This window comes from Doryrhamphus excisus, linkage group LG6, assembly GCF_037039965.1.
Source record: "Doryrhamphus excisus strain RoL-2023G ecotype Guam linkage group LG6, RoL_Dexc_Guam_v1.1, whole genome shotgun sequence".
Lineage (NCBI taxonomy): Eukaryota > Metazoa > Chordata > Actinopteri > Syngnathiformes > Syngnathidae > Doryrhamphus > Doryrhamphus excisus.
Genome location: NC_136362.1, coordinates 8,793,559 through 8,813,737, shown reverse-complemented (window position 1 = coordinate 8,813,737; position 20,179 = coordinate 8,793,559). Strand labels below are relative to the sequence as shown.

The 20,179-nt window shown below is 43.9% G+C and overlaps 2 protein-coding genes across 4 annotated transcripts; one reads left to right on the top strand and one right to left on the bottom strand.

The window, feature by feature from the left end:
- The first annotated feature begins 32 nt into the window (after positions 1–32).
- Positions 33–8,514, top strand: sppl2 (signal peptide peptidase-like 2). 2 transcript variants are annotated; one of them, XM_058069142.2, is made up of 15 exons: positions 33–199; positions 865–981; positions 2,837–3,019; positions 3,094–3,183; positions 3,299–3,438; positions 4,989–5,131; positions 5,207–5,303; positions 5,369–5,485; positions 5,550–5,631; positions 5,702–5,776; positions 5,856–5,918; positions 5,995–6,094; positions 6,178–6,255; positions 6,345–6,505; positions 7,900–8,514. In XM_058069142.2, exons 1-15 carry the CDS (start codon positions 47–49, stop codon positions 8,068–8,070), a joined length of 1,770 nt encoding a protein of 589 aa, XP_057925125.2. In that variant the 5' UTR covers positions 33–46; the 3' UTR covers positions 8,071–8,514. The 2 variants fall into 2 exon arrangements, with proteins under 2 accessions (XP_057925125.2, XP_057925126.2); XM_058069143.2 differs by lacking the exon at positions 33–199 and adding an exon at positions 214–331.
- Positions 8,214–19,799, bottom strand: arhgef18a (rho/rac guanine nucleotide exchange factor (GEF) 18a). Of its 2 annotated transcripts, none has more exons than XM_078791357.1 (19): positions 19,672–19,799; positions 19,472–19,574; positions 17,776–17,882; positions 17,564–17,704; positions 15,364–15,614; positions 15,170–15,295; positions 13,875–13,992; positions 13,551–13,802; positions 13,410–13,486; positions 13,160–13,332; positions 13,034–13,092; positions 12,795–12,974; positions 12,563–12,709; positions 10,992–11,170; positions 10,814–10,861; positions 10,278–10,745; positions 9,901–10,210; positions 9,734–9,829; positions 8,214–9,606 (listed from the first exon to the last, which is right to left on the bottom strand). In XM_078791357.1, the coding sequence occupies exons 2-19, from the start codon at positions 19,531–19,533 to the stop codon at positions 9,449–9,451; spliced, it is 2,952 nt and encodes a 983-aa protein (XP_078647483.1). In that variant the 5' UTR covers positions 19,534–19,574; positions 19,672–19,799; the 3' UTR covers positions 8,214–9,448. The 2 variants fall into 2 exon arrangements, with proteins under 2 accessions (XP_078647483.1, XP_078647484.1); XM_078791358.1 differs by having other exon boundaries at positions 9,464–9,606; positions 9,690–9,829.
- Between the last annotated feature and the right edge of the window lie 380 nt (positions 19,800–20,179).

Genomic DNA, 20,179 nt, shown 5'->3' with positions numbered 1-20,179 from the left:
CAAAGTTTTTTAAGTACGGCACAACACTTCCGGGTTGCGTCATGGAATGGGCGTGTCTTTAGTGCAGCTGATGTTGGTGTGTTCGCGTGAGCTGCGAGGTTTTGGTGGTTGCGGGGAAACAAGAACAAGGAGGGCCGGCTTCAAGATGACAGTCACCGGCCTCGCGACATTGATCTTGGCCGTTATGGTCATCCACAAGGTGATACGCTCAACACGAACTCGATGATGATAAACCGTTGTTTTATTTTTTTTTTAAACCGTGGTGGGAAATAACCTAGCGTCGAGTTAGTAGTAGGTCAAAGTTGACGTCAATGGACGACACATTAGCATCGTAAGAGTCAGAACACTACAGCTTGGCTTAAATGGTGCTTTAAATGCTAACACATTAGCTTGGAACATTAGTGAGCGCAGCTTTCCTTTAGCTAGCTAGCCAGCTAGCTAGAACATCCTAGCTAAGAGGAGCTAACGTCATTATTCACGGTGATGACGAACATATATTGGCATTTTAGTTTAATAATGTCAAATTAAACGAAAATAACGGCGTTTTTATGATGGGGGAGGGGGTGGTCCAAGTGTGCCATGCTAACAGTGGTAAGCTTAGTACAGACTCTTCGTGTGATGTTTACCGTTGTGCTTTAAATCACCGGAATTAGCTTATTTAGCTCAACCGGAGGGTACATACTCGAAATAGACAACAGTGAGGAGTCAATCAAAACTTAGCATTGTCATTACTGTTATGTTCCGGCACGCACAAAATATTAACTTTGCTATTCTTAGCATCTTTTATCAATGTGTAAGGCAACAATTGACATTTAGACATTCCTCATGTGTATGGTATGTAATGAAACTGTATATATCGTCCAGGTGTCTGCAGAGTATGGCATGGCCCACTTCAGCGATGCAGGCGAAAGCAAAGGCAAGGACTACTGCATCTTCTTCAACTCGCAGTGGGCGCGTCTACCTCAGGACCTCAACAAGGCGGTAAGACGGAGCAACTCTTCCATCTTGCATGAGAGCTTGGGGAGCAGATGCTATTAAACAGATCAACTGGATTTCATACTGATCCGGCTCACACGTCCCGTGAAGGCGGGAAGAGTCCGAGACCTCGTACTGGGGCAGTTAAGTTGCCTGGTACTCAACTAAAGAGAGTACCAGTACTTAAGTTAAATTGCTGTTGGCAATCCCTGATCCTTTTCATGCCAGTATTAACACAACTGTACTGTACCTTCTCACACATGAATAACTACAGTATGTTTAACCTTGTAAATGTGAATACTAACATTAATGGCAACGTTTAACCTTCTAAATGTGAATACGAACATTAATAGCAATGTTTAAACTTCTAAATGGAAATACTAACATTTAACCTTCTAAATGTGAATACGAACATTAATAGCAACATGTATAACCTTCTAAATGGAAATACTAATATTAATAGCAACAGTTAACCTTCTAAATGTGAATACTAACATTAATAGCAACATTTATAACTTTCTAAATAGAAATACTAACATTAATAGCAATGTTCATAACCTTCTAAATGGAAATACTAACATTAATAGCAATGTTCACAACCTTCTAAATGGAAATACTAACATTAATAGCAAGGTTTATAACCTTCTAAATGGAAATACTAACATTAATAGCACGGTTTATAACCTTCTAAATGGAAATACTAACATTAATGGCAACGTTTATAACCTTCTAAATGGAGATACTAACATTAATAGCAAGGTTTAACCTTCTAAATGTGAATACTAACATTAATAGCAACTTTTAACCTTCTAAATGTGAATACTAAGATTAATAGCAAGGTTATAACCTAAATGTGAATACTAACATTAATAGCAACATTTATAACCTAAATGTGAATACTAACATTAATAGCAACATTTATAACCTTCTAAATGTGAATACTAACATTAATAGCAACATTTATAACCTTCTAAATGTGAATACTAACATTAATAGCAACGTTTAACCTTCTAAATGTGAATACTAACATTAATAGCAACTTTTAATCTTCTAAATGTGAATACTAACATTAATAGCAAGGTTTAACCTTCTAAATGTGGATACTAACATTAATAGCAAGGTTTAACCTTCTAAATGTGGATACTAACATTAATAGCAAGGTTTAACCTTCTAAATGTGGATACTAACATTAATAGCAATGTCTATAACCTTCTAAATATGAATACTAACATTAATAGCCATGTGTATAACCTTCTAAATGGAAATACTAATATTAATAGCAACAGTTAACCTTCTAAATATGAATACTAACATTAATAGCAACATTTAACCTTCTAAATGTGAATACTAACATTAATAGCAACATGTATAACCTTCTAAATGGAAATACTAATATTAATAGCAACAGTCAACCTTCTAAATATGAATACTAACATTAATAGCAACAGTTAACCTTCTAAATGGAAATACTAATATTAATAGCAACAGTTAACCTTCTAAATATGAATACTAACATTAATAGCAACATTTAACCTTCTAAATGTGAATACTAACATTAATAGCAACATGTATAACCTTCTAAATGGAAATACTAATATTAATAGCAACAGTTAACCTTCTAAATGTGAATACTAACATTAATAGCAACATGTATAACCTTCTAAATGGAAATACTAATATTAATAGCAACAGTTAACCTTCTAAATATGAATACTAACATTAATAGCAACAGTTAACCTTCTAAATGTGAATGCAAACATGAATAGCAACATTTAACCTTGTACATGTGTTGGTCCTTGCTAACACATTTAACAACGTTCTTGGCTCACATGGAGGGATTCGTGTCCCGTGCTGTATGCAGTCACGTCTCCAGATCTACGACCTGACCACGTCGGTCCTGTGCTCGTCGTCCGACGTCCCAGAGGGGGGCTTCCCCAACGGCATCCCCATGGTGATGAGGGGGAACTGCACCTTCTACGAGAAGGTACGGCTGGCTCAGATGAACGGCGCCAAGGGCCTCCTCATCGTCAGCAAGGACAGACTGGTAGGTTAACGCCGAGGGAAGATGATGGAATCGGAGCCGCCTCATTCTAAATCGGTTTGCTTTTTCTGTTGAAGACGCCGCCGGCAGGGAACAAGACGCAGTATGAGGAGATTGACATCCCCGTGGCACTGCTCAGCTACTCTGACATGCTGGATATAAGCAAGGTGAGAATACGGTGTCAGGAATAGACCACCGTTGAAAAAAAGGCGGATCCGGGATGTAACATCCATGAAATGTGGGGACTATGTTGTTAAACTATGTTGTTCTGACGATGACCAGACGTTCGGTAAAGGGAGACTGGTGGCCATGTACGCTCCCAACGAGCCGGTGCTGGACTACAACATGGTGATCATCTTCCTGATGGCGGTGGGGACAGTCGCCGTCGGAGGACACTGGGCGGGCAGCAAGGACAGGAAGAAGTGCGTGTGCACCAGATAAGCCAGACGAATAAATCACGGAAAAATGCATGAATGTAAAAATAATGCTACTTAACCCTTAGATGCACAAGTGACTGGACCCTACACTCTTCCATAAGTGGGTCAAAAATGCGTTTTTATGCCAATTTTGCCATTTAGGTTAGGAATAATCACTTGTATGATATTTAGTATTATATTTAGGACCACACAAGAATGATTTCATGTTAGAAACATCTTCATTTTTCACTTTTTTACATCTTTGAAAAAGAAAATGACCCCGTACAACAATAGAAAATGTGATGATACATTGTGTGTTACATAAAGATAAGTTAAAAATGTGAATGGCATGATATCAAAAACATGTTTTTTGAGGAATACCTGGAATATGAAATGATAAAAATGTTTCATTACGAAGATATTTTAAGAGAACAACCTGACCGGGTCATTTTTGACCCACTTATGGAAGGTTGGGGTAGTAACACAAAAACGAAAATTTCTTAAAATGTATAAAAGATAAGTTAAAAATGTGAACGGCATGATATCAAAAACATGTTTTTTGAGGAATACCTGGAATATGAAAAGATAAAACATTTTCATTATGAAGATATTTCAAGAAAACAACCTGACCGGGTCATTTTTGACCCACTTATGGAAGGTTGGGGTAGTAACACAAAAACGAAAAATTCTTAAAATGTATAAAAAGTAAGTTAAAAATGTGAATGACATGATATCAAAAACATATTTTTTGAGGAATACCTGGAATATGAAAAGCTAAAAAATTTTAATTACGAAGATATTTCAAGAACACAACCTGACCGGGTCATTTTTGACCCACTTATGGAAGGTTGGGGTAGTAACGCAAAAAACAAAAATTTCTTAAAATGTATAAAAGGTAAGTTAAAAATGTGAACGTCGTGATATCAAAAACATATTTTTTGAGGAATACCTGTAATATGAAATGATAAAAAAATTTTCATTACGAAGATATTTTAAGAAAACAACCTGATCGGGTCATTTTTGACCCACTTATGGAAGGTTGGGGTAGTAACACAAAAATAAAACATTCTTAAAATGTATGAAAGATAAGTTAAAAATGTGAACGGTATGATATCAAAAATATGTTTTTTGAGGAACACCTTGAATATGAAATGATAAAAATTTTGCATTACAAAGATATTTCAAGAAAGCAACCTGACCGGGTCATTTTTGACCCACTTATGGAAGGTTGGGGTAGTAACACAAAAACAAACATTTCTTAAAATGTATAAAAACTAAGTTAAAAATGTGAATGGTATGATATCAAAAACATGTTTTTGAGGAATACCTGGAATATGAAATGATAAAAAATGTTCATTACAAAGATATTTCAAGAAAACAACCTGACCGGGTCATTTTTGACCCACTTATGCATCTAAGGGTTAATACATCACCATATAGCGTGTATTTATGCCCCCTAGTGGCTGGAAGATGTTATCCTGGTTCCAATCAGGGATGGATCAATCATATCGCTGTCAGCTTTTTCTGCCATTTTCTGCTTCTCTTGATTCCAACAGACGCTACATGAAGCACAAGAGGGACGACGGTGCGGATAAGCAGGACGAGGAGACGGTGGACGTCACTCCCATCATGATCGGCGTGTTCGTGGTGATGTGCTGCAGCATGCTGGTGCTGCTCTACTTCTTCTACGACAGCCTGGGTAAGCGGCAGAGATGCTTGATGACGACGTATGCAGTGCGAATGGTAGCCAACCCCCCCCCTTAATTTGTTGCAGCTATTTGGGTCATAGCCATCTTCTGCGTGGCGTCCTCCGTGGGCCTCTACAGCTGCTTGTGGCCTTTCGTGCGCAGACTTCCTTTCTGCAAGTGCAGGTGAGTATCCGTGAGAAATCCATACTGTAAACATCCGTGTTGTAAACATGGACGCCTTCCTTCAGGATCCCGGAGAACAACCTTCCGTATCTTCACAAGCGGCCGCAGGTGCGCACGTTGCTGCTGTCGGCCGTCTGCGTGGGCATCAGCGTCACCTGGACGGTGTTCCGCAACGAGGACCAGTGAGTGTCGATCACGTTTCAGTTCGAGCAGGATTTGTTTTTCAACGACGTAACGTCTGAGCAGGTGGGCGTGGGTGCTGCAGGACACGCTGGGCATCGCCTTCTGTCTCTACATGTTGAAGACCGTCAGGCTGCCCACGTTCAAGGTGCACATTCACACACGCCGGGAGCATTTCTCAAGGTCGTTTACTGATGCGTTGTGTTCTTTTCTCGCAGGCTTGCACTTTACTGCTCACCGTCCTTTTTGTCTACGATGTTTTTTTCGTATTCATCACACCCTTTCTCACTAAGGTGGGTTCAGACGGTCTTAATGAATGAATGAGTGGTTTCCATGGAGATGGCTTCTTGACCTTTTTTTCCACCTTGACAGAGCGGCGAGAGCATCATGGTGGAGGTGGCGGCCGGCCCCTCCGACTCGGCTACACACGAAAAGGTGAGTTTGAAGTCAGGAAACCGATGCGGTGAAGAGAGTGAAGCTGACGTCTGCACGCTTTGTCCCGTTTCCTCAGCTTCCCATGGTGCTCAAGGTCCCGCGTTTGAACTCGTCTCCCCTCGCCCTGTGCGATCGTCCCTTCTCCCTCCTCGGCTTTGGTGACATCCTGGTGCCAGGTGATGACGACCACTCTAAGAAGACGAGGTCGTCGTTTTATATCGTTTTTATAATTTACACCTCTCGGTTGCGTCTTTTGCAGGACTGCTGGTGGCGTACTGTAACCGCTTTGACATTTTGACGCAGTCCTCCAGGATCTACTTTGTGGCCTGCACCATCGGTACGTTATTATTATACGCATTAACGCCGACTCGTTCAACCTCACAATGCATGACCGCCCTACCCCTCCCCCCTCCACTTCAACTGCAGCATACGGCGTGGGCCTGCTCATCACCTTCGTGGCGCTGGCCGTAATGCAGAAGGGCCAGCCGGCCTTGCTCTACCTGGTGCCTTGCACTCTGCTCACCAGCCTGGCGTTGGCGCTGTGGCGCAGGGAGCTGCCTCAGTTCTGGACAGGAAGTGGAATTGTGGTGAATACCAGTTTGATATGAACCCACTGTCTACTGTGCAGCAACACCAAGTGACACAAAAAAAAATAGTTTAAAGTAGAATCAAAATGTTTCTTTTCTGATGTCCTCCATTGTGCTTGTGAGGCCTCGGCTGTCTGTTAGCATCACTGCAGGTATTCCGTAATGTCAGCGCTATTGTTCTCCTGGTCAGTACGCCATCCGTAAGCGGAAACATGACGGGCTCTACAGGCATCTACATCTACATCTGGCCTATTGTTACGTGCAGTTAGTGTTAGGAAAGCCCATTTCTACCACACGTGTGTAGTCCACTTCACACCATTTCTACTATCCATCAGCACCCGGGTCTCCACGTCTTGGATGATGATGATCCTTCCCCAAGTGGAGGAGTTTAAATCTCTCAAGGTCTTTGTTCACAAGTGAGGAAAGGATGAAACGTGCTAAGGTCCATACTGGTGAAGAGAACTTAACATTTCTACCCTCACCTACAATCACGAGCTTTGGTTAGCAAACTAAAAGGACAAGATGGAGGGTACAAGTAGCCAGGATGAGTTTTCTCCCTTAGAGATAAGGTGATAAAAGTACTGTCATCCAGGAGAAACTGGAGGTGCCAGATGAGGTGGCTCCTTCGGGGGAGGGTGTTCAGGGCATGTCTGACCTGTAGGAGTCTTTAGGGAAGACCCAGGACACGTTGGAGGGACTAAGCCTCCCAAACTGGCCTGGGAGCACCTCAGAAGGAGCTGGATGAAGTAGTACACCCCACCCAAAATGTTAATATTGAAGAAATATTCATTTTTTTGATTATAACCAAGGTGCAGGTGGAGTAGTAATAGCTGAAAAAATTATTTGCTAGCAAATGTTTGGATGGATGCTATTTCTCAGTTTAGCTGAATTCATCATTGCACTTGTGCGCATGCTAGCAGAAGGAAGCGAGGTATAAAATAAGTGCCCAATATATTCCATATTCAGCGTTAACTAGCACAGCACATGACGTGGCAGAAGCGCCGTCATAGCAACATATTGACGCGGGTGTCTGGCCTTCTGGTAGATGTGGATGGCGTAGCGATGATACCTTCAGTTAGCATGAGGGCTACGGCCCCTTGCAAAAGCTCTTTATTTACTCAACTGCAGAGAGGACATAATTCATGTTTTGTGGTGTGTGCTATAATATAGGCTTGTATATAAAAAAACAACTTATGGCCTGGTTGTAATGTTTTGTAATGTTGTTCCTGTATGGAATCGATCCGCTCTTAAAAGCTTTTGTGTTGTTCGTTGACGTCAAAAGTGTTAAAAACCCGCAATAAAAAGATTTTCAAGTGGATTCAAAATCTTTGGCCATGGAGTGACGCCTCGGTCGACGTCCCTGACATACGTGTGATCATTTCTGTCCCTTGCAGCCTCCCATAGCGCTCGCCCCCATCGAGTGTACGCAAGCGGCGGCGCCTCCCGGCCCCTCCCAACGCAAAGCGGAGACGGCGGCCGGCAAAGAATCCAATCAGAACGGAGACCAGGGTGCCGGTTTGCTTCGGGAGACGCCGCAGACCACGGGAGAGGAAAAGCTGACCTAAAAAAGGACTTCCAGTGCTGTTGTCACCTCATGGCTTATTATTATTATTATTATTATTGGTTTCTTTTCAACAGTATGAGGGCATTAAAAGGGAAACGTTCAAGTCTTGACCTCACATTTAAGGGAAGCCAAAGGCTGCGTTGTGATGGAAAGGATGGCATGGTGCTATTGGGACCGAACCTCCGTATGTTTTCTTTGATGCTACATTTGCTTTTGCATGCTATGAAAGTATAATCTATAGTGTAGATGATGGCCCACGGCACTTTGGATGACGAGTGGTGTGGAAAAATACCTTAATAATGCAACATACTCCTTTTAGTCCTCATGCTGGGAGTCTTTGGTTTTACTTGAAAAACACATGAGGGTTGGCTGATTGTCATCACATTTGTTGAGCTTTTAAGTGCCTCCGTTGAGGAGGATATAATAAAAGACTGACTTTGCTGTATTCCTTTTTGGACTGTTCTTGGTTACATCCTTTATTCATCCCTGACAGGGAACTCCATGATTAGTATTAACATGTCTATTATATAATGATATATTATCAACTTACTGTTTCCTTATGTAATTTTTTTTTTTGGTACATGGCGTTATTGCAATGTTTTCTTCTATTGAGTTCAAATGCAGTGCTTGTCTACACCAGGGGTGGGCAAACTGAAGTCTGTGGGCCACAACAGGCATTTCCAATTGTTTTTTTTTAAGCTAACATGAAACTACCGGACAACATGACTCGCTTGTTGTGAGCTGGATTCACGAAGCAACCTACCTATCTACCTACAAAGAAAACACCCCCACACAATACCCATGGGAAAAAAAAATAACACCTTTATATACTTGCCGCAAGGCATGCTGGGTAGCTTGTGATGTGCTTTCTGTCAACATTTTGCTGGATTGCAAAGGGAGCAGCTGGACTACCCAACATGCCTTGCGGGCTCCGTGCTAAGTAGTTTATCACCCACATAGTCGTAGTAGTAGATTTATGTGATGTGCTAGCTTACTGCGGATGTGTTGTGGTTTGGTTTGGTTGCACCGTGAGCGAGTATGTTGTTGTGTATATATAGATGGGCCCCTCCGCCAATGTGGCCCACGAGACCAAAGGTTTGCCCAGCCCTGTCCTACATGGTAGCTTCATGATGACAGACCTGGTCATAAAAATGTTGCTTTCCTCGGTAATAAAAAATTCTTTTAAAAAGTCTTTGGCAATGTCATAACATCAAATATTTAAAAAGCTTTAGAAACATTGTAAAATGGTATTTTCTCCAGTGTGCAAAATAGCTCCTTCCTTTTTTTTTTTGTTGCAACATCCTCATCCAGAAGTAGTTTGTGTAAAAAAAAGGGCGGGCATACAGTACCTCACAGTGGGGTAGTCCTTGAGAAGCAAATTAAAGGAATATGACCTTCTCCGTGGCTTTTTCTCGCAGCACTTCTTTGGGGAAGGGAGGTGGAGGAGGCGGCGGCGCTTCGACGCCGCTTCTGAGGTGCGCGCTGAAGGACGGCGACGTTTTCACGCTGTGGCCGTATCCTGCCGGGTTCAGGTCATCTAAGAGGGAGAAGAGGGTGAAGTGAGTGCTTGGTGTTAGCGGACGGGCGTGGGTGGAAAAAAGGATCAAGTGTGGCTTTTACGTCCGGGCGATGTCTTGCCGTCCACTTGGGATACGTTTTTGTACCTGACTGGCCGAGAGAGTGACTGTGAGGGCCGCGCAGACTCCCGCCTTCCTTTCCCGTCACTCGGATGGGCAACACCTGGCTCACGTCGATGGAGGCTGCACGTGCGCGGAAACATTTCATCAACACATGAATCAAAAGACCCCGCCCCCCCTCGTTCCCACAAGACCTGCGCTGTGGGCTCTCTGATGCGATGCCTTCACCCGGAATCCTTTCTCCTTGCCCTTGGCCAGATTGGCCAGCTTGGTGGGGATCTGCTGCACCACGCTGGCTTTGTGGACCTGGTTGGTGGTGCTGATGAGGTGGATGGGCAGCTCGGGCTTCGCCGGCTGGGAGCTGATGCTCTCCTTGCGTGGCGGCACCTTGGGAGGAGTCTCCTTAGGGTCGCAGGCGGTGGCGAGCAGGATGTGCGGCCTCGAACTCCCACCTCCATTGGCGACGCTTCCCCTGAAGGACTGGTAGCTGGACAGGTTGATGTACTAGACGGGCGAGAAGAAACGCCATCATCAGCAATACGGAGTACGGAGTACCGTCAATTCCACTCACGGGGTCATCGTAGTTGGCGTGTCCGGCGCTCGCCGTATACTTCTTCAACTTCTCATCCAGACGTTCCTTTTCCTGGCTCAGGCGCTCCTTGTCCTTCTCCACAGCCTTGGTGGACACCCGGAGGCGCTCCAGATCCTGCTGGTAGCTCTCCCTCTGCCTCTCCAGCTCGGCCTTCTCCTCGTTGAGCTTCTCCTCCCGTTTCCTGCAGTCGTCCTCCCTCTGCTTCAGGTCGGCCTCCAGGGCCTCCATGTAGACACTGTGGCGCTCCCGCTCCTTCTCCCAGCGCTGCTGCGCATCTCTGTGCTGCACCTGCAGCTTCTGGAGGTTGGCCAGCTCCTCCTTGTGCTTCTCCACGTTGCGCTGCTTCTCCTGCTCCAACAAGGTGCTGCTGGACGGGCGGGAGGGTCTGCTCTGGGTACGCAGGACGTACTGCAGCTCGATCTGACTGTCCTGCTGAGCCACGATGGCCTGCACAGGAGAGGAGAACAGGACAGTGACATCTCCAGCAAAAAGCAACACACGCTGGAAGAACCAACCTGTAACGTATACAGCCTCTGTGCGAGCAGTATGACCCGGTCACACACCTGCAGAGGAAAAACAGGTCTAAGCGGGCGCACAGTGGACCCCCAGCAAATGCCCAAAAACCATCAATAATCATTGGGTTCTTAGGCACTGCTGAGGAGCCTGTGGAGAATCCGAGCGTGCGTAACTAACCTCTGCCTGGAAGTGGTCGGGAGGAGAAGCAGACTCGGGCGTCCATGCGTGGTCGTTGTCGGCCCTCTTGGGAAGGCTCTCCGGGTGGTACCTGTCCTTCAGCTGGGAGTCGTCAGACATGTGGGAGCAGTACAGCGGCACCATTTCATCGTAGCGGAGCCCCTGGGCCGCATCTCCATCTGAGAAGAAGCGTGGATTAGCGACTATACGGGCCATATGTAAGATATATGTAAGATATTAAGATTCTCTTACTGGTTTTTAAATGTCTTAACGGCGTTGCACCTTCTAATTTATCGGATCTGCTTTTACCATATCAACCCTCGCGGACCCTACTGGCCTTTTAACGATACCAAAACCCAGAAGAAAAACCCACGGTGAGGCAGCATTTTAGCCACTATGGCCCCCACCTGTGGAACAGCCTGCCGGAGAGCCTCAGGACTGTGGAGACTGTTGATATTTTTTTAAAAAAGATTAAAGACACACCTTTTAAAGTAATATTTTAAACTTTTTTTATCTTTTTAGTCCTATTTTATGCTCTTAGTCTTTAGCTTTTAACTCCAGTGTTTCCTCAAGAGGGGGGGGGTCATCCACACTGGGGGCTGTGTCGGGTCTGCTGAGGGGGTTGCCATCCTTGGGTCCCTTCGACCCGGCCGGCTGGGGGTTCCTCACTTTGATGTGGGGGTCTGCCCGTCTGTCGGAGTCGGGGGGGGGGGGCCTGGGTGCTGGTTCCCCGATGGCACGGCATGTGGCTCCTCCCAGTGTGGACGGCCTCAAATGTGGCGTTTCCTTGATCCTCAGTGCCATGCCATGTCTCCCTACTGTGTGTGATTGTGTGTGTGTGGAGGGTGGGATTGTTTTTCTTTTTCATTCATTCATTCATTTTCTACCGCTTATCCTCACAAGGGTCGCGGGGGGTGCTGGAGCCTATCCCAGCTGTCTTCTGACACCCTGGACTGGTCGCTAGCCAATCACAGGACACATATAGACAAACAACCATTCACACTCACATTCATACCTATGGACAATTTGGAGTCGCCAATTAACCTAGCATGTTTTTTGGAATGTGGGAGGAAACCGGAGTACCCGGAGAAAACCCACGCATGCACGGGGAGAACATGCAACCTCCACACAGAGATGGTCGAGGGTGGAATTGAACCCCGGTCTCCTAGCTGTGAGGTCAGCGCACTAAGCACTCGACCACCGTGCCGCCCTGTTTTTCTTTTTAATTGTGGTAATTGCTTTTAATTCTGTAAAGCACTTTGTGTTGCATGTCTCTGCAGGAAAAGTGCTCTACAAATAAAGTTGATTTGATATGTTAGCATTACTAGCATGATAGGCTTTTTTAGCTGTAGTATATGAGAAGGGTTTTTTTCTATCTATTTGTTAGCATAGGTCCTGTGATTGGCTGGCGACCAGTCCAGGGTGTACCCTGCCTCTCGCCCAAAGACAGCTGGGATAGGCTCCAGCATGCCCGCGACCCTCGTGAGGAAAAAGCGGCAGAAAATGAATGAATGATTTGATATGTAGACATATGGATATATCTCCGGTTTTCGGTGCACGACGCGGCTTACTTTTCATTGGGCTTGCGGGCGGGTTGCTCTCAGCCGCCCCCCAAGCCTCAGCTCTCCTCCCCGGCATCTTATCAACATCACCACCACCCTGGATGTCATTCGAGTCCGTCATTCTGGTTTGGAAGAGGAGGTTTTGAATGTCTTCCACTGCAGACAAGAGGTCAAACGAAGAACCCGTCACGACAACATGGCTGAATGATGATTCTGTGGCCGTGCCTGCCTCGGCTCTGACCTTCGCTGATGGCGCCTTTGAGCAGCGTCTCCCCCTGCTGGAGGTCAGTGGGGTCTCCTCGCAGCAGCAGTGCCCTGGAGGGGCTCTCGTGTCCCGTCACGTCCTTGTACAGGGTGCTGTAGATGAGCAGCTTCTCAGACAGGCATCGCTTGATCTGCTCATCCCGCTCCTTTAAATGATCTACGCATATTTTATTCTTACTATTATTATTCACTACTATGGAAATGTGGCTCAGTCACCTTGATATTCCTGTAGTCTGGTGATGATCTCCTGGTGGAGTGCGTCCTCCTCCGAGAGACTGCATGCAGAGGATAAGTCCATCAAGATGATTGGCAGGATGTCAAGTGAAAGTGACTTTTTCTTACTGGTTTATGGCATCCCGTATCAGAGCCATCCAGCTGACGCGCTCCTCACGGGAGCCGGCGTGGAGCTCGTACATCTCTGAGGTGCACGCGCAGATGAGGAACATGGCTTTGTCTTCGTGGGCCACCTCCCTCAAGATGAGGTTTTGAAGGGAGACCACGGGGGGTTTGTTATCCTGCACGAGCAAACAAAGCGGTTTGTTTCCATGGGAAAAAAAAAAAAAAAGCTCCATCGTTTCAGACGGCAACTCACCACGCCAGCAAAGACAAACTTCTGATCTTTGTCTTGTAACAGGAGGAGAACGTCCGACAGCAGCACCGCGTGGACGTCTGCAAGCACACACGGCGATGTTCAGCAGCCCGGGAAAGCCGACCTGTGGACGCCGTGACTGACCTTTGTGTCTGCCAGACGACTTCCAGGTGACTTGGCCTTCATGGAGAAGCGTCCTGTTGTCCTGGATCAGATCCTCCCTGCGGAACGCTTGGCCGTCCTTCAGCCGGCCCACTGATTTGGGCTCCAAGCGAGCGTGGATCTCTCTCAGGCGGGAGGCCTTCTCGTATTCCCTGACTCGCTGGTTGACCTGGGAGATGGTGTCTTTTATGTACGCTAAACCCTGGAGCAGAGACTGATGCTCGTCCGTGTCAGCTGAAAAGGAGCAGGAAGAACTTCCTGTATACTATTTGCCAAGGAGAATATGATGTAGAATTTACAGTTTACCTTCAGTGTTTTGGATAATTCGCTCCACCAGGATGGGATATTTTGTGATGCGCTGAGTCACCAGTAGAAAACACTCAGGGATTCCCAACCTTCTCACCAGGGTCAGCTGACCAATTTTCTGTTGGGACACACCATAAGTGTCACAATTGTGCCAAAAATACTCAATCAATAATCCAAATTAGCTACATTTCTTCATGATTGTCATGAGGTGTAATTCACATTTGGTCCACCAGATGGTACTCAAGTATAGCGTACATACGTATGTATGTTGACTGTATGGTTGTATTTCTTTTACAATATAAGTAGCGACACCGTCTGTGAGCGCGCACCATTTTGCATTTTGTATTATTTCTATTTAATTTGCAAGAAACGTCGACCGTCAGGACAAAGGATCTTCTCTTCAAGGCTGTAGTTTTTGTCCTTACTAAATACTTCATGGTCACATCCAGTGGGCCATTTACGGTCCCTCAGGACATTCTAAACAAAAGATTAAACATGACCTCAGGTCAAAATAACTCTCCTATAATTAAGGGTATCACAAGAGACCCCTAATTATGACCAGGATATGTTGAGTTGTTTATGGTAATGGTTTTAATTTCATTTGAACATGCATCAGATTGCAATTGAATGCATCACGTAATCAGTTCACAGCTCCACATGTCCAAAAGGAGTAGGAAGAAGCAAAGCTTATTAAATCCTACCCCTCCATCTGGTACTTTTACAATCAGTAATTGTTACATTTGTGCACTTCCTGCTTTCCTAATATAGTTTCAAGTTTTTTTTTATTAAATTAAATTAAATTCTTAAACTATATTAGGAAAGGTCTGTGTTGAATTTAATTTCATTTTTTTAATTAAATTAAATTCTTGAAAGCAGGAAGTGAACAAATGTAACAGTTACTGATTGTAAAAGTACCAGATGGAGGGGTAGGATTTAATAAGCTTTGCTTCTTCCTACTCCTTTTGGCTCCAGCACCCCCTGCGACCCTCGTGAGGAAAAGCGGTAGAAAATGAATGAATGACTGATTAAATTAAATTAAATTAAATTGTTTGAGGGTCTTACTCAATCCATTCCATAGTTTGATTCCACATACTGAAATGCTATGGCTTTTTAATGGCTTGTTTATGTGTATGTGAAAGAAATAAGTCATAGCAATAATTGACGATTGTTTCAGAGGTGAAATATTGTGTCTCTTGGATCCGAGCGCCGGCGTGTCACGCGATACGCGACAGCCCTCTGGGGGTTTCGGGTGGCGATGCCGTGCGCACGTTGCTTTGTGAAATGACACCACATACCTTCATGAGGCCCTGCAGCTTCTTGTTGTTCTGCACCAGCTCTTTGTACAGATTGACGGCGGCGGTGTGATGGCTGCAAAAGGCGCTGTACCAATCCTTCATTTTTTCACCCACGGTGCCTGAAAACTACCAAGACCGAAACCATTCGGTGATGTTCTTGTGCTTGTGCTACTCCGTGACATTCGCAGACTTACCTGAGAGACGAGTGCGTCTCCCAGCTCTGTGATTTGGTAGCCGTGTGGACTTCCCTCCTCCTGACTCTGGCTTTGGCGCATTTTCAGGCAGCCGAGGAAGTGCTGGTGCAGGGCGAGCAGGGCGTCGACGCCGTGGAAGAGCGCGTCGATTTTGCCCTCGTCCAAGAGCAGAGACAGCCTTAGCTCGTGCATGTAGACGTGTCGGAGGATCTTTAAAGTGCGCACGTGGTGCATCTCCGTCTGGATGAGCTCTGGAAGACGGAGAGGGTGAGGGTGTCAAGACGGATAACGTGACGGGAAAATGTGCTGAAATGTTCTCTCAGCTATCATCATGCATATGGTGACTTTCATAACTATAATAACTATAATTGCCCTCACTTTCATCAGCTGTGTGTATATAAGTGTATAATTATCATACGCGAGCATGGATTCATGTCACATTACTCACTAATGCTTTTGGAACACCAGTCAGTGGCTCCATTCATATAAGCCTGGCGCATTTAGCACTAATTGCTCCACTCGTTTAGTCACTCATCTCCACTATTTCCACAGTAAACATCCCCTGTTGTGCAAAAGATCTTCTAACAGTAACAAGTTCCCACAGAGCTTGTTTATGACCACCAATGATCAAAGAAGAGTCGCTCAAACGCTCCCTTTAGAAGTTGCGTTTTTTTCGTGATGTCACCACAGGAAAAACTGCCCCCGCCCCCCAGCGAGCATTTCAGGGGAGTATGGCCTTGTTTAATAAACAAAGGAAATAAATCCAGTCTTTGCCATCATCTCCGTCAACAAGATATAACCATGTAATCAAGGCAACCAATCGTCCTCTACAATGTAGACCCTTTGTTATTTATTATTTATTCTTTATTTATTCTTCTAATTTCTATATTTTGTACTGTCATACTGTCTTGCACTGAACTAGGCTGTTGGGCATACTGCAAAAAAGAGAGCTCAGCTTCAACTTGGGTTTTCTTTAATCTCCCCCCTTCCTCTTTCTATAAAAGATGTTGAGTATTTACTAGTATTTTTTTATATTAAATTTTTTTAATAAAACTGTTTTTCAATCATTGGCATGGTTGCCCCTATTTGTACATGTGTTTATGTGTTGAGTTTGAATTGAATTATGTATAAAAAAAATGTTTTTTTTTCATATTACAGTAAAGTCTCGTTATATCGATATTCTCGGGAGTCGGAAAAAATACCGATATAACCGGACTATCCATATATCCGATCCTGCGCCGAACTGCATTAAAAGTGGGCGGATCTTTGATATGGCATGTAATTTTCTCCTTGAGTTCATGGATTGCGTATCTAGCATGCTTTTGTACTACAATAAATTTTGTACTACAGTAAATAAAAATAAACTTACGCTGTAGTGATTACCGGTTACCGGGACATAATTCACCCCGGAACTATCGATAGGGAAGGTGTTGCCACCCGGAGGGGTAGGCGCGAGGGACGGGTGTTTTCCGCTGTGTGTGCTGCACTCTGGTGGTGGAAGTGTGAAAAATAAAGTTGACTGGAAGCAGCCGTTCGCCGTGTTCTTTTTTGGTATTGAAATCCTTAAGCAAAGATTGATTTAAGCTGCTTTTGTATCGATATAAGCAGACCAAATTGGCTGGCGGGAGATGAAAAGGGCATCCTAGTAACCGGATTATCATAATAACCGTGTATCGTACTAACAGAGCTAATTATATCATAAAAGACTAGAAATTTGTCGGGAAATGAAAATAGTATCGTAATAAGTAGTAATTCGTTTTAACCGATATCGATATAACGAGACTTTACTGTATGTTAAAATGTGTACAACTGTAAAATGAATGTTATTGCCCTTCGACAGGTGATACTCACTCCCCTAAGTCCCCGGATTGGTCGCCTGCACCCAGCGGGGACATACATATATGTGTGTAGGGGCGGGGATGGCATAATATGTCTGATGAAGGTCAAATGGACCGAAACGTTATCTAAATAAACTGATGAATTTTTGAACTATTCTACTATATGTAAAATGACAATAAAGGGCATTCGATTTTGATTCTGACATCCTAAAATAAAGCCAAACATCAAATACTGATGGTATTGATATTTCTACTAGTTGAATAAACTCTTATGAATATTGTACGTGAACCTGAAATGGATGCACATCCATTTCAAGTTCAGCATTTGTGACCGGAGGCACTGTGGGCGTGTTGCACCGCACCGTAGATAACGTCCTGTCTTTGAACTGCCTCTCTCTGCAGAGTCCTCAGGTAGTCCGGATCGGTGGAAAGGCTCCAGGACTCCGCCTCCAGGTTGTGGCCGTCGCTGTCCAGCTCGCCTCGCAGCAGAGTGTAGTGAGCATCTAAAAAGGAACAAGAGAGGTCCCCTTGAGGGGAGGGTGGGGCGATGATGTCAAGATGAGGAGGATCTGACCTTCCAGGTTGATGGGCTCAGCCAGGGAGGAAGACAAAGAAATGGCATCTTCAGCCGAGAGCTTGGATCGCACGCCTTCCACCTCATCCATCCGTGCTGGAGCAGCTCTGCTTGCAAGAGTAAAATAAATACCGTATTTTCCTGGACTATACGTCGCACTTTTTTTTTTCATAGGTTGGCTGTTCCTGCCACTTATACTCCAGAGCGACTTAGAAATGAAAAAACTGTTTATGTTACATAAACACTGGACATGTTTTCTGTTTATGTTTATTTTTTGTGTAGCTAAATAACCATTGTGTTAGCATATTTTACACCTATTCAGCCTGTTCTCTATTCTTTTATTGTTAGAACTTGCCTTGGACGTAATGTCTGTTTTGTCAAGTTTGGAAACTGAATTACCCACAAAAAAATTTTGACTTATGCTCCAGAGCGACTTATAGTCCAGAAAATACAGAAATAGTCCAGAAAATACGGTATACATAATGTAGAAACATTATATACACTGATGGAGATACTGCCATCGCTACTGGTTACTTTGTTCTGATAAATGTACCACTGTCCTCGTAATTGTACAATTAAATGTGCTTTTTTTTCCTGTTAATTTCCAACGTTGATGTAAATTTGTGACTTTATTCTCGTAAATTTACAACTTTTTCCTTGTTTTACTACTACATTTTCATAATTTTACAAGCTTGTTCCAGTTAATTACCAACATTACTTGCTGATTAGGTCAATTGCCTTATCCCATTGCTTTAATGTTGTTGTTTGATGCTTTTGTATTGTATGTATGGTAATGGTATTATTTCATTTGAACATGCATCAGATTACAATTGAACGCATCACATAATCAGTTCACAGTTCCACATGTCCAAAAGGAGTAGGAAGAAGCAAAGCTTATTAAATCCTACCCCTCCATCTGGTACTTTTACAATCAGTAACTGTTACATTTGTGCACTTCCTGCTTTCCTAATATAGTTTAAGTTTTTTTTTAATTAAATTAAATTAAATTAAATTAAATTAAATTAAATTAAATTAAATTAAATTAAATTAAATTAAATTAAATTAAATTAAATTAAATTAAATTAAATTAAATTAAATTAAATTAAATTAAATTAAATTAAATTAAATTGTTTGAGGGTCTTACTCAATCCATTCCATAGTTTGATTCTACATACTGAAATGCTATGGCTTTTTAATGGCTTGTTTATGTTTATGTGAAAGAAATAAGTCATAGCAATAATTGAAAAAAATACATTTGTTCACTTCCTGCTTTTTCCATAATACGGTTTAAGGGTTTTTTTGTTTTGTTTTTTGTTTTTTTAAAATAATTTACCTCGTACCGTAGTGTATTGTACATATTTACTGTATTGATATTTGTAATTTTATTTTATTTGCAATTTTATATAACATTGTTCTTATTTTCAGCACTCCCCTCTCCCGTCAAAGTGCTTTTGCTCTTTGTTGAGGCTGCCTTTGTAAATAAGAATATGTTCTTAAATTGCTTGCCTGGGTAAATAAATGTATAATAAAAAATAAATAAATAACATTATCAGCCCTACATCGTCATGGAAATGACGGGTCAAGTACAATGTATCTCCTGTATGCATATTTTGAGAGCTGTTATGGGAAGTATCAATATTTTAGTATCGATGTCAACATGGATGAACGTCTGAGCCGGCAGGGCTCGCCAACTCACCTGAGACCTGTATCCTTGTACGAGGATGAAGCGGCTTTGTCTTTGGTGGGGGTGACGGTCATGCCTGGACCAAGGAGGCAGCCAAGGGTGCCATCGGGTGCCGCTAGGGGGAGAAAAGCAGTGCCTCATATATATATATATATATATATATCAGTGTGCAAAAGAATGTGTTATTAACAGAATTAAAGTCAGCATCCTACCATTAAGGCAATTCGGTGGAGTCGAGGATTGCGCAGAAACGAACTCCGGAGCTGCGTGCCTCGCCTGTGGAACCAAAAAGGTGTGCAGTGATTTGAAAACATGTTATTGAACAGGCCTTTGCCTTGACACACAAGCTAGCTGCCAAAGCACAGACACTTGTCATGTGTCATGTCACAAACAAACACTGTGTGTGTGCGTGAAAACTAAACGAGTGCTGCAAAAAACGGCGGAACTGGTCGGGCTCAGGTCGGACCAGCTCTCCGGCAAACAAGCTCGCCGTGGGAACGGCCCGACAGCTGAGACGGGAGAGCGGATGCGATGTGCAGAGCACGAGGATCGACACGTCACATCTCGACAGCGACATGCATACCTGGGCGGGGCGGGGTGAGGTGCGCTAACCCCAACGTCCTCGTCGTGACCCCCTCCACCCCCCTATGAGCGCTGCTGTCACATGATGAAGCGCATGTCTTTGATGGTAAACTAGCAGAGAGGCGTTCCCCGGGGCGC

Coding starts and splice junctions, on each gene's coding strand:
- sppl2 (XM_058069142.2), top strand. CDS start 47: ATGGGCGTGTCTTTAGTGCAGCTGATGTTGGTGTGTTCGCGTGAGCTG. Junction 200..864: donor CCGTTATGGTCATCCACAAG/GTGATACGCTCA, acceptor TATATCGTCCAG/GTGTCTGCAGAGTATGGCAT. Junction 5,486..5,549: donor GTGTTCCGCAACGAGGACCA/GTGAGTGTCGAT, acceptor ACGTCTGAGCAG/GTGGGCGTGGGTGCTGCAGG.
- arhgef18a (XM_078791357.1), bottom strand. CDS start 19,533: ATGACCGTCACCCCCACCAAAGACAAAGCCGCTTCATCCTCGTACAAG. Junction 17,883..19,471: donor TACAAGGATACAGGTCTCAG/GTGAGTTGGCGA, acceptor TCTTGCAAGCAG/AGCTGCTCCAGCACGGATGG. Junction 9,607..9,733: donor TCACTCTCTCGGCCAGTCAG/GTACAAAAACGT, acceptor TCTCCCTCTTAG/ATGACCTGAACCCGGCAGGA.